A 14,124-nucleotide genomic window follows, 5' to 3' on the forward strand; every position below is an offset into this window, starting at 1 on the left:
ACGGGGGCAGCCGCATTATTAGCCCACTCGTCATTTCAAGAAGGTGTCACCCTTCTTTACTCAGGGAGCAGAATAGCACGACTGTCAGCCCTGTAGCGTGGTATCCAATCCATTGTGCTGTGTCGTGTCCATTATTCCATGCCGTGTCCAGTATGCCGTAATTATGATCTTACTGGTACCGGTTGGAACTCCTGCGGGTTGACGAAGCATTTCCTCTATCGTCATGCTATGGTTACCGCGCCAGTGTTCGCGTCGCACCCCCTCACTTTGCTATTGTCGAAAGGACAACATTGCCCAGGCTACACCACGGGGAGGTGTTAGGTAGGACTTGTGAGGACCAGAGCTAGGTAAAACGCTCTTCCCAGGTTGTCAACTCACCATTTGTAGCCCATGTCTGTGTGTGTGTGTGTGTGTGTGTATATATTCCCTCTAGCCCCCACTGGCCGGCAGTGTTATTATGGAAGAACTCTCTACAATGTCGCATTTCTGGTCATTGTAGACAGCTTTAGTCCGGGAGTTAGAACGTGATAGCTCTATTGCAGATCCAGCAACCCATTTCAGATTGTCTGGAGAGTCACGCCCATTCTGAGGATACTTTCACTTACAATAAGTCCCGCATGTATGCATCACCGTTATCAAATGGATATTGGTTATATATAAACACTTCCAGATTCAAAAATTTTTTTTTTTTCGAGCCCGGCATGTATTTAGTTTAATTTTGATATTAATTTTTTTTTTTAATAATTGGAAAGCTCTCACCATATTCTGCTCTTCCGCCGTCGTTATTGCTTCTTTTGGAATCCTTTGGACTTTTTCTCTAACGCTTCATGTTTCATTCCGTGCTTCACCGACAATTTCCTTCCGTAGATCGTCCTTGGTTGGTTCTAATATGATTCCGCCTTTTTTGGTCGGTTTCATGTCCACCATCTGTCATTGAATTTCCATGGTGATCTGGGACGAGGCTCACATCCAAAATCGCTGGTCCACCGGGCGCTCCGTGTGCGAAAAGAGAATAAAAGAAATACGAAAAGGATCAGTTTCAAAAAGTGACAGTTTCATCAGATTCCCCAACTAGCCATACTCAAGCAAAGTAAGAATATACAAGCTATATTGCGACTATATGGTTACTTGGGTACACATATGGCCGTCAAAATGGTTTATCGGTTGCGAAGTGAAGTATTTTTGAAAGTGATGCTTTATATTTCTCAATGTTTTGATTTTATCCTAACGTTACCTCACATTTTCCTTTGCCGAGAATAAACAAAATAACTGTCAGAATGAAATCGACCACTCTGTTAGGTGCGCATGGTAAACTAACGTGCTACTTAGCCAAGCTAAAACGAAACTAATGTTTTTCCTATACCTAATGCATTTTGATATGGAAGGAATCATTTCTTTCAATGTAAAATAGATTGCCGTTAGTGCAGTGTTAGACCCCCGTCCTTCCCCAAAAGAAAACAACTATTACGGCCTATATAGTTCATACGGCGAAATGGTATTACCGGTTCGAACCGCGAAATGGTTTTTGTTATGCAGACGATACATGTGTACTTTTATATTCGACCAGAATATTTCGCCTGCCGCAACTCTACTTTTTTTTATTATTGACTATTTGATTGTCTGCCAAAGTTTGCAAAGATAGTCTATTCCCGATAGTCTTCGCTATTAGGTAATTCCAACAAAATGCAGTTCTTATGTAGCATGATAACGAAGACAACAAATCAAGAAAACTGGCAACGTTGCCAGAATCCAAGTGACAGATACAGTAGCGCTGCACTTGAGTGAAAGTGGAAGCAACGCATAGAAAAATGAGCAAATACACAAACCTTTCGTCTGAGGATGTAATCTTTGCTATCAAATTCGTTCGAAGCATTTACCTTTGAGCGGCAGATGACGCGATTGTACCTGTCTCATAGCGTTTGTATGAGAAAATTGAAGAGTTGCCAGTCTTCTTGATTTGTTGTCTTCGATAATAATCAGTATGAAAAGAAATAAACTGTCCAGTTTTTTACTTATTTTCGCACGAAACCCTTAAATTCAAGCGTATGATTCTTTCACTTTTGCTAACAGAAACCTTGCGCCAAATATCGCACATAATTAAGGGGTTACATAAGTATATGTAAAAATCAACCAAAAAATCGATTTTTTTCAAAAATGGTCGAATTCGATTTGTATTAGTATTAGTGAACACGCGAACCGTTAAACTTGCAAAGCGTTTTTTTCGAAACACAGAGTTGATTTACGGGTCCCACTATATCTCAGGACTGGATGGACAAAATTGGCTGAAATTTGGGGTGAAGACTCACAAGATGTATCCCGTGTGCATGACTTAATCGGATTTTGAAAATTATGTTTTAAAATACAAATAAAAAACTGACGATTTTAATATGAAAAAAACATAAAAATAGGGGAAATAGCTCTACTGTTGGCCTTTGGATCTAAGATTGCGCCCATCGCTAAAAATCTCATTTTTATCAATTTTATCTAGATGAACGCGTCATTGGGACGGTACTAGTGGATATTTTTGGTCGCTATTGAAAATTTAGTCGATTGCTGAATTTATGTATTGGCCCAAATTAGGGGCATTTGGGCCGACATTACACCCATTTCCCCTATGGATGTATTTTTTTAAATCCACTTTTCAAAAATCGGCCTTTGTCATGCCCACGGAACCTGTCACCCCAAAAATGAGCCGGTTTGGTCAAAGCAGTGATGAGATATCGTGGGACCCTTTTTTTCAAACCACTAACTTCAAATAAGAATATCTCATCAATTTTGTTACCAAATGTCTTCATATTTATTTTTATTTTTACCTATTTACAGGTAGTCCAAACGTATGGTATCTAGAAATTGAGCTACCTCAGAATGTTGCCATTTCCTACCGGTATCTGATTTGCTCGATCGATCCAACCAGCGAAAATGTACATGTGCGACGCTTCGAGACCCACATCAACCCACGGACCATTCCGATCGATAGCGCACCAAGTCAAGCGGAGCAGACTTTGAAAATTGACACTCTCGGTGATATTGATGGATCGATTAAACTAGACAGAGGCTGGCTGACCAGCGAGACAATAATACAATTTAAACTCTTTGACAACCCTTTTTCTGTAAAGGAGAGAGTTAAAAATCGACTACTGTATGTGAAGGTTTGTATAAGGAGTGTGTTCGAGTTATTGACAGCACCAACATAAATGGAAACTTATTCTTCTTGCTAGATAACACCTATGAATCTTCGTATCAATGCGGAAACCCAAAATCTAACGACCCTGCTGGATGAATCGCTATCTAGTGATACTAGAGAAAATGTAACCGAACATCAGGGCTATGCTTTTACTGAGGTAGTATCCATGGGGAATCAGAATGCAACATTTGAACAGCAGTACCAATTTGGATGCCCATATCACCAGGAAGATTTCATGGTATTTAATGTGACAGTGGCAGAACCAGAGAATGTGGCCTATCTAGTTGACCTGTATACGTACAGCTCTCGTTCCAAGGAGAGCGAACTACCTTATCATTTGGGCTACCATTATATCTTACCCAACCTTTTAAAGAAATCCGAAGGAGTTTTGGAGCTTCCAGTGACATGTGCTAACAAACATCGTCCACTGGGGATGATGCGTATCGAGTACCTGAAAATAACCCCATTACTTCCATCCCGGTGTACTCTGGAACGATCTTACATTAGATACTGGAATAAAAGATGGACTGGGCTTGACGTAGGTCATCGTGGTTCAGGGACTAGCTTCAAAGCAAGCGATGGAAATTTAATACGAGAGAATACAATCGCTTCATTGAAAAGCGCCGTCGCCCATGGTGCAGATATGGTTGAATTTGATGTACAGCTAAGCAAAGACTTGGTACCGGTGATCTACCATGATTTCGATATTTATGTCTCGCTAAAACGTAAAACAAGCCTCGAGATTAATGATATGTTGGAGTTGCCGATGCGTGAATTGACGCTAGAGCAGCTTAAAAATCTTAAGGTAAATTCTTGGTTCTCATTGACATCACATTCTGTCCAAACCATTGCAAATTAGTCACAATCGAAAGTATTTTGTGTGTAATTGTTGCTCTCTTGAGCGCAGGTCTACCATGCCGTAGAAGGTAGAAATCGTGAAGCAAAGTTCTTCGACGAGGATCTAGAAGAACATCAACCATTCCCACAGTTGGCCGACGCATTGGAACTGATCGATCCAAACTGTGGTTTCAATATCGAAATCAAGTGGTCCCAGAAACTCAAAGACGGCTCTATGGAATCAGAATTAAATTTCGATTCGAATCTATACGTTGATTGTATTTTAAAAGTCGTTCTAGAGAAAGCTGGCGACCGGCGGATTGTTTTCTCTTGCTTCGACGCCGACATTTGTACAATGTTACGTCTCAAGCAGAACCTTTATCCGGTAATGTTCCTCACTCTGGGTGTTACCAGTCGATATCCGAGCTACCACGATCCACGCTGTAATTCGATTGAGATGGCAGTCAGGAATGCCTGCGCTACCGAACTGCTCGGAATCGTCGCGCATACTGAGGATCTGTTGCGTGATCAAACTCAGGTAAGCTACACACGATTTCCTGAGGAATCTCACCTACCTATTACGTTTCCGTCTGCAGGTTAATCTAGCGACAGAAAAAGGATTGATCGTCTTCTGCTGGGGTGATGATAATAACTGCAAAGATACGATCAAGCATTTGAAAAGCCTTGGAATCCACGCCATTATCTACGATAAGATGCACGAGTACTCTGATAAGCCTGTCAAAGTAAGTATTGAAGATTGTTTCGAAATGTGTATATACTTTGTGTGCGCTTTGTAAAAAAAACACTGTTTTCCGTTCTCTTAGGTTGTGTTATCTGTCTTTTGGTTTGCTTGTTTTATGTGTTTTTGATACAATTAGTTGATACAACGTATGTAGTATCTACTGAAATTTCTACCCGTTTATATAAGTGCTTCTACAATAGACCTGTGACATACCTTATTTATGTTTTTCCTTTCTCATGGCGCTTACAGCCCAGCTGGAACTTTACGTCTGCTCTTATTCTTTAAGTCCTTCTATCAGTTGTTAATTGAGAGCCTTCAAATAATCGAGAGATGTCATTTTTTTACCAGAGCTGTTACGCCCTAATTCCAGCTCTATCTAGATTTACACCAGGCCCGTGTTCAGTTAATATTATCTGTAATCAAATTGATTTCATTAAAAGCAGGATTAGATTTTGCATTCATTTTTACAGTGGTGGTAACCGTTAAGTCAACCAAAATGGTAATCCAGTTGTAAGGGAAATGGATGTAATGTCGGCCTAAATGTCCCTAATTTGGGCCAATACATAAATTCAGCAATCGACTAAATTTTCAATAACGACCAAAAATATCCATTAGTACCGTCACAATGACGCGTCGTCTAGATGAAATTGATAAAAATGAGATTTTTAGCGATGAGCCCAATCTTAGATCCATAGGCCATCATTAGAGTCATTTCCCATATTCAAAATAAATTCATCATTACTTCACATTTTGATTTCTATTTGATCTCCAGCTTTGCTCAGATAGCCATGTAAACAGTTGATCGGCATTTGGAAGAGAGATAAGGATAATGGTTGATGGTCGACAATGATGCAGCAAAATGAAAACACTAAAACCGTACATTCCTAACACCGCGGAGAATCGCAAAGAAAAACCCTGAACTAATCCACCTATGGTGAGCTCTGACCCTTTTTATCGATAGAAATTCCGAAAAAAGCGGTCAGATGAATTCTCAAGTGATTGATGGATTTTGACCCTATTTAGGCAAAATAGTGTCCAAATAGGACTCAAAAATATTAAAAATCGTTCTATGGGACAATGATACCTTTCATTTGGCGGTTGTTGCGTCCAATTAGATTCAGTTGTTGCTGAGGAACACGATAAGAATTCGTTACACAAACACAGACATTTTCTGATCTTGCCTCGCTGATTCGAATGGTATATGGCACTTGGCCCTTTGAACCTCGGATCGAAAGTCGGGTTTCCGATGTATATATATATATATATTCTTCTAAGAAGGGTAAGAAGATACAAATTATTTTTTTGAATGGTAACATCATGAAAGAACACATAAATTTCAAATACCGAATAAAAATAAATATAATTTCAACACCCGTCTAAATAAACAAGATGAATCAATGATAATAACTGCTTAAATTTCAAAAAGAGGCTCAGACGTTAGATAGCTTTGTCAATTAAGGCACGGTATTACGAGCCGGAGGTGGCGGTTTCGATTCTCGATCCAGTCTAGAACAAAAGCCACTTAACTTCAAGTTTTGCTAAGTTTAAAATTTAATTTAAGTTCATGTGTCATTGAACTAACGATTATTGTTTATTTGTTTTGTTTAACACATTTTAGGTCATTCGTGACTTGTCCGGGTGAGATTTGAACTCAAGTATTTCAGCGTGAATAGCATGTTTGTTAACCATTTACGCCAGGCCCGTATTCAGTTAAATATTATGAATGCAAAATCAGTAATCAAATTGATTTAATTGAAAGGAGGATTAGTTTTCCGTTAGATTCAACAGTGTAATATTGTGCTCTCATTTTTGCTATGTTAACCGTAAACCAAAATTAGATCAACTGGAATATTCAAAATAAGTTACAGCATAAGGGCACATTTTGATTTCAATTTGATATCCAGCTTTCGAGCCCATCGATAAGAACCCATAGAGAAAACGATCTCCAATACTGTTTTCTCAGCTTGCTGTTTTAACGAATGGGACAATTATGTTGAAAAGGGCTGTGCAGTACATTTTAAGAACTACCATTGCATTTGTTGCAAAGATCCTACACACATAAAATTCTACACATTTTTATTGGTGAATTTCCATGTAAAATTCCACATGATTTTCATGTGTCCACACATAAACAGAATCCAGTCAGAAGTACATGAACATTATGAGAGTCAAATGAATAGTATGTGTGGTTACACATGGATTTTATGTCTACACATAAGAACTATGTGTCCGACACATATATATCATTTGTTTCTCAAATTGCAAAAATTCATGTGTGGGACACATAAATATAATCATTGAATTTTTCTCAGTGTATACAGATGATGTAAGAAATGCATTCTAACATTTCATGTTCATGCCATTTGCTTTGCGTGTATTCATCATTCTTTAAGTAATCTACCCTTGGAATGCTTGAAACACATGATTTACACAATTCTTAAGCTTACCAAAATTTTAATATTCTTAACATTCTTAACGTGACTTTCTCCTATGCCTCCATGTCAATGAATTAAATGACGATGGAATGAATTTCTTGAATAATTTGCGAAGAAGAAACTCTCGGAATACGCCCCTTTGGCTTGTCACCCTTGGCGGGAGCTATATTTCCACACCCTCGCTACGTCCCTGCACTGTGTGATCAACTTTTTTTTTAAATTCCAAACCTGCCACTTTAGAGCGAGCGCTCGCACATAGTCATATTTAGTATAGGGAAAACGCACCTATAGTGGAGGCACGTTAGTGCAATGTGTTCCTATAGTGGCTTATGACGAAACGAAAATTAATTATTTTATTCATGTGTTTTACTTATACATTGTTGCCAAAACATCAGCGTTATACATTTCATAAGACAAACCACATAGTTTCTGTAAGAAGGCATAAACGGTAAGTGTGACCATTAAGCATTTCATTTGACACAAGGTCTTCATTTACTTTTTGCAAGGCGCCTGCTTCTTAGTTGACTTAAATCAACAATAGAAATTTGCCAAAAGTTGTAAGGGGTTTTCTATCCGTGTCATGAACACGTTGCACTAACGTACCTCCACTATAGGTACGTTTACCCTAGTATCATGTTTGGCAAATGCATAAGGGATTAATGCGCATTTTACCTAAGCTGCATCGTGATTTACTGTTTCGCTTCAAATCATGTTCACAATCAGCCATTTATATATAATTGCTTGCAGTCGTTCTTTTGCTTGTTCTAAATTGTGAATATATATTTTTTTATCTTTCGTCGTTAATTATATGATGATTTGGTATTTCAAGAGTTTAGGAAACAGTTACATGCTAATATATTGTCTGCTATCATCACAGTTCTATGAAATTGTCTTGCCTTCTCATCTCAGCTATTCGATGCAAAAATATGTGATAGTCGTTCTAAACGACAAAATTCGGTTACCATTAGAATATTTTGAAATCATTCTTCCAACGTATGCGGTCACAGTCCGCTCATTGCACGTAGATTTGTATCTTCCAAACAACAGACTTATAATTGCCGATCTTGCGATTCCATCATGTTTTTCTTTTCTCTCTTCCGACGCCCTGTCATTCCAGGTGGAGGGTCAAAATGCCGATTCTAGTCAGCAAAGTTACTCAAGGGGCTAAATATATTTATAATATAATTGTACACCGTCATGTTCCGTCATGTTGCGTTTCTAATGTGTCTATTGATGTGATTATATTGTAGGAGAGGAGATCCCAACCGAAGAGGCATCGATTGGAGCGAAAGCTTTCATGTTTTTGTGGTTTCCTACTTTCCGATGGCCGTGACAATATCTAGACTATGATCTATAGTTTTGAGAATTTATGTTGTCTGTTCCTAAGTAACTTTAAATTTAATACTATCTATGAACTCGATCTCTTCAGGTAGTGGCTTGTTGTAAAACGTCCCACATTGTAGTTTGTTTCTGCGGTGTTTTGTAAAAGATATTTATATCTGTTACTTTAACCATACATACCGCAAACGAAGGCCAACAGGCTACCTAAATGAAAATTATTTGATTATTTTTTGTAGGAAAGTGTATTTTTAGTGGGTGCTCGCGAATCACAGGCTGCTTTGTTGCAGCAAATTGATATTGAAAACCGCCACGAGCAAATCATCAACCAACATGATTTAGTCGTCCAAAGCAAACCGGGAAAGGTTGCTTCCGTAGATGTGGCTTCGAATTCGTCACTGTTACCAAAATCCGCTGATTGAATAACGTTTGGCCCCGAAAAAAGGAGAGGTAATAGATTGTTACAATCAAGAGATAAATCAACACCGTCGTAAACATTGTATCTGTCAACTACCGTCTGATGAAAATATCCTAACTACAGTCGTTTGGCAAACCATTTAACCTTGTAAAGAATTTCGAATTTATCCAGTATAACAAAAAAAAATATTTATAAGTATTGTTCTTTTTCATACCTATTAACTGTTGTTGAATGCAATCAAGCAAAGGCTATTAGATGTAATATTTCATAGTTTATGATACACCCTAGAACATTTACCAACTGCTACCAGATAGTTTTGTGTTTCTGGTTACGATCACCGTGACATTGATATCATCGGGCTTGAATTGAAATTTTTGGTGAAATTTAATTTAACTACGTTTACGTTTAGACTTACTTATTTTTCAGTCATCCGAAACATAACCGCAATAAACATCCAGCTAAATCATCGGAAAATATCAAATCAAACCCGATAATGCTTGATAGTTTTATACCATCGACAGATGTACTACCGTTGTGCTCCATTCGTCTGGTACCTCGATTAAAGGACTAGAACGGTAATATAATCATGTCTGTCCATGGTATAAGATGACATTTGTTCTACTGCTTCACGAGAAAATATATGTATGTCCATTGTATAAAATTTTCAAACCAAAATAAAATCAACAAACCTTGCCTAAGGGATAGCAAAGCTAGTGTTTCCGATTGATTTTCAAAAGGTTTTGTGGTAATTATATGATTTAATGAAAACAAAGAAGCAACATTTTCATAAGGTTTGTTCAGAAGATTGCAGGAGATTGTTTTAAAATAAGTTTTCATTCTTAAATATAATATAAAAAAATATAAAACTCATGATAAGTAGGATGGTTGTATATTTTTAAAACTTAATATCACATCATGTTTTAACTTTACCTAATACTTTAATACTCCATAATTACATAACTGTCTCAAACGAATTGAAAATCAAGCAAAGATGAAACGGATAAAAGATTATGGGAAGTCTGCTAGCACTACACGGCGAATGAGAACGACCCAAATTTGAGTTTAGTTCACTCATAATCGCCAAAAGTGCAGGAACTCAGCGATAAGTAAATTTGTCTCATGGTTTCCTGTGGAAAACCTAAAAAATCTGCCGGAAAATGAGAAAATTTACGAAAATTTTATTCAGTCTCGGAGTAGTACCAATAGACTGAGTGAATCCACTTTTAACTTTTCTCAAATTCGGGAATTTTCTCTGGAAAAACCTGGGAAAACATGAGACATATTTTACTCGATTCTGTGACACTACCCCGAATGTCACTACCCCGAACGCCATAACCCCGAACGCCATTACCCCGAATGCCACTACCCCGAATGTCCTACTACCCCGAATGGCCATTACCCCGAATGCCCTACTACCCCGAATGGCCATTACCCCGAAATTAAGACAAATGAAAGAACAGCAAGGGGTCAAAAGAAGGGTACATTTTTAGATGGAAATTTCGTTTTGGAATTTATATATATATATATTTATATATATATGTATATTATTAAATGATAATTTTTATTGGAATTTTGAAGCTTGCAAGCGAGCAAGCTTGTTTTACGCGAGAAGCCCGAGAGATGTCGTTACTGAGGTCCTATGTTTTGAGATACTATGTTTTCAAGAAAAACTTTTCAAAGTGTTATGTCTGTTGTCTGTGATTAAACTCTCTGATTAGTTTCACTTTACTAAATTGATGATACACTACGTTTGCTTTTATGGAACTATGTATTTATCAATTCCAAACCATTTTAAAGCAGTTTAGAAAATTACAACCTTCAAGTTTTCGAGCACTTCGTTCACCATTTAAAAAGTCAAAGGGTCTAATATGCAATCCAATTCAATATGCAATACCAGTCGGAAACTGTTAAACCTTATCAAAGAATTGTTCGACCTGAGTCTAGACCTGAGTTGAAGAATTTCTCGTTATGGATTGAAAAATCGGTGCATGGAACGTTGAACTATCGATTACAAATTTATAACATTATTCCACACGTTATTATCCCAAATGGTCATTACCCCGAATCCCTTGCCAAAAGCTATTGATTACATATTTTCCTTATATATTAAAAGAAGGGAATATTCCCTTCCCTTCTTTATCATACATCCAAAGAATAAATTATTTTCTTTTTATATATTCAAAGAAAGGAATATTCCCTTTTTTATCGTTCATCCAATAATTAATTATTTCCTTTTGTTATATTTTCAAAGAAGGAAATATTCCCTTCTTTATCATATATTTAACGAATTGATTATTTTCTCTTTTATATATTAAAAGAAGGGAATATTCCCTTCTTTATCGTATATCCAAAGAATTAATTATTTCCTATTGTTATATTTTCAAAGATGGGAAACCCCCTTGAGCCATTAAGGGGCTGTTCATTAACTACGTAGATTTTTTGGGATTCTTGACCCCCCCCCCCTTCCCCTGCGTAGACAAATTTCCATACAAAATTTTTAAAATTTGTATGGACCGTGCACAATTGCAGTGAGACAAATTTAACTCATCGCTGCGTTCCTGCACTTTTGGCGATTATGAGTGAACTAAACTCAAATTTGAGTCGTTCTCATTCGCCGTGCAGGCTACGTGCACTGCTGCCATCAACCCTGTTAGTATTGACTTAAATCTTCTGTGGCTTTTTAAATTGAACCGGTAAAATGCCTAGAATGGTCGGTTTTGTTTTATTTACTCAGTTTCAGATATTTATTCACCATTAAATACATCCAATCATCTATCTTAATGAGTCAATCTTCGCAATTGACCACTTTGTCAAGCAGTTTTGGCGTGACTTTCTACCAGCGATTTCACAGAACTGGACCAACTAATTTCTATATTTTTATGAAACGCACAAATTATGACTACTTTTCTCGAGGTTCTAGAAGAAAAAAATCTCAAAATAATGTTTTATTTCAAAGTTCGAGCGGTAGTAAACGTCATTTCAACAGCTCGAATGAAGTGGTTAATTGCTTGTTTTAATAAACTTAAATTCATTGCTAGAGGTAATACATCTGGCAACGCTTTTTCAATGATAGTTTTACGATTGCTGGCAAAGCAGTAAAGTTGAAGTGGTTTTCTTGGTGTTCAATTTTGTTCACCAAGAGTTTTGAGAAGCAGTTGTTTTAGGTTTTGCGTATTCAATGGTGTGTTATATTGTGCTATGCTTCGAAGAACACAAGTAAGTTAATGCAGTGAATATGTTTTACCCAAGAAGTTTTCGTTCTAAAATCATGAACTACAAGTGTTAAATTTGAACGGCGCCGGTGGTGTAGTGGTAAGCGTGATTACCTCTCACCCCAGCAGGCCTGGGTTCAATACCAGTCGGCGCCGCCTTGATGTTCTGAGGCATAACATCTCTGATCACGCCTTCCTTCGGATGGGAAGTAAAGCCGTTGGTCTCCGGTTCATGAGTTGATGGGTCGATAGGTAGGGTCCAGGTGTGGGAGCTGCCTTCCTGGCACGTCGGTAGCATTGGTGCTCAGCACGGAAAACAAGATCGACGAAAAAAACAAACCAAAGAAAAAAAAAAAGTGTTAAATTTTTGTATTAATATTATGTGAATGTATGTGTAAACCAATGATGATGATTGAAGAATATTTCAAAAAGAAGACGAACACAAATTTACTTACCCTTTGTAGAACCTTAATTTAAATTGAACACGATTTAAAGTATTTCAATGCAACATTACATTTGTTCACTGACAACTAACACATTTTTCAATATGCTATCTTAACTAATTTCTGGAAGCATTTACTGCCATTATACGCATAAGAGTCCCAAGGTGCATAAGGATTGCATAGAACATGGGACAGTTATGCGTAGAACGGCAGTTTACTTGTGTTGTATACTGCCGCTCTTCGCATGTCGGTCCCATAGTTGTTTTTGTCAAAACTGAGTTTTTCAATGCAAATGGTAGATAATCACACATATTTTCAGAATACTGGATGAGCTCAACAACTTTGTTATGAAAAAGTTTGGAAATACAGTCAAATTAGTTGTCCCATCACATAAGAAGCAATGGTACGAAGCAAACTTAAAACGCGATTTTCTCGGCTTAGTGATTTTCGCTATGCGACGGACATGCAAATAGCGGCAGTATACCAATAGTATAAATGTTCCGTCATATCGTATCTTCAAGTGATCTTCGCAAGCGGCACATTTCGTTCAGGCTCTTTGGTACTACATGAAATATGAAACGCACCTTTTAAAGTGAATTGCACATACACTCAAAATAATCTACACGTTGAAGCTACGTGAAAAATCACGTAAGTTCTCAGATTTTCCTCTCCTCTCAGTTTTATGTGGCTCACGTAGAATGTATGTGAAGACCCTTGAATTTCACATGGAGTTCCTTTTTAACACACCTACATAATCAATGAAATGTACGTGATTTTCACATAACACTGAGTCTATGTGCGTTTCACGTAAAGCTTGTGTGATTTCCACATCTAAAAAAAGAGTGGTACGTAGGTACACTCAGAGCGTTGCAAATCTTTGCGTCATCATGGTACCCTTTGTTCGGTATTTTTGAAAGATAGCGGCAAGATGTAAGTATAAAATTATGGATTATTTTTTTCTCTTTGACAAAAACAAACTGACCGTTTCATCGTGCTCAACAGAATGATTTCAAGCTGTCCAGCAGTTTCTTCCGCTAAGGAAAAAAGTACCTCGGCCCATCCCCATGATCATCCAGATTGTTTGTGCTTCGTATCGAATATTAAAGAAAAAATCTGATTTAGCGAATTTAGCATATATGAATAAATTAAAGGAATATTATTATATTTTATTATATGAATACGGTAAAGATTTAATCTACATATTGAGAAAATAATTGTATGAACAGTGTCAAAATATTGATTCTAGAATCCTCCAATGAGTATTACCGACCAAATCACGTAGCTTCTATTTGATAATCCTGTGATGGTTAAGCTTCATGAAATGAGTGCCACTACATGAGAATCACGTAGCTCTTATGTGAAAAGTACGATGGAAAAAATCTACGTTTGTTTCCACGTAGCATGGACGTGAACATTATTCTTAGTGTAACAATGTTCATCACTTACTCACACATAAAATCTGCCTCGACCAACCTGGCAGAACGCGCCCTAATGGGGTGTTTACATTTATGCCAT

General features: G+C 37.4%; 1 protein-coding gene across 5 annotated transcripts in view; it reads left to right on the plus strand.

The window, feature by feature from the left end:
* Window positions 1–9,794, plus strand: part of LOC135701749 (glycerophosphocholine phosphodiesterase GPCPD1) — an 89,864-nt gene extending 80,070 nt beyond the window's left edge. For 2 of the 5 annotated variants that reach the window (XM_065222659.1, XM_065222660.1), the window contains 5 exons: window positions 2,824–3,149; window positions 3,219–3,989; window positions 4,092–4,559; window positions 4,618–4,764; window positions 8,776–9,793. In XM_065222659.1, coding sequence (XP_065078731.1) covers window positions 2,824–3,149; window positions 3,219–3,989; window positions 4,092–4,559; window positions 4,618–4,764; window positions 8,776–8,958 — 1,895 coding nt within the window. In that variant the 3' untranslated portion in view covers window positions 8,959–9,793. Of the gene's footprint in view, window positions 1–2,823; window positions 3,150–3,218; window positions 3,990–4,091; window positions 4,560–4,617; window positions 4,765–8,315; window positions 8,750–8,775 lie in introns of those variants that run through there. The other 3 variants (XM_065222661.1, XM_065222662.1, XM_065222663.1) reach the window with 2 other exon arrangements.
* Window positions 9,795–14,124: the final 4,330 nt, after the last annotated feature.

The sequence above is a fragment of the Ochlerotatus camptorhynchus genome, unplaced genomic scaffold (assembly GCF_037179485.1).
Source record: "Ochlerotatus camptorhynchus isolate MF236.1 unplaced genomic scaffold, CSIRO-AGI_Acam_v1.1 ptg000176l, whole genome shotgun sequence".
NCBI lineage: Eukaryota > Metazoa > Arthropoda > Insecta > Diptera > Culicidae > Ochlerotatus > Ochlerotatus camptorhynchus.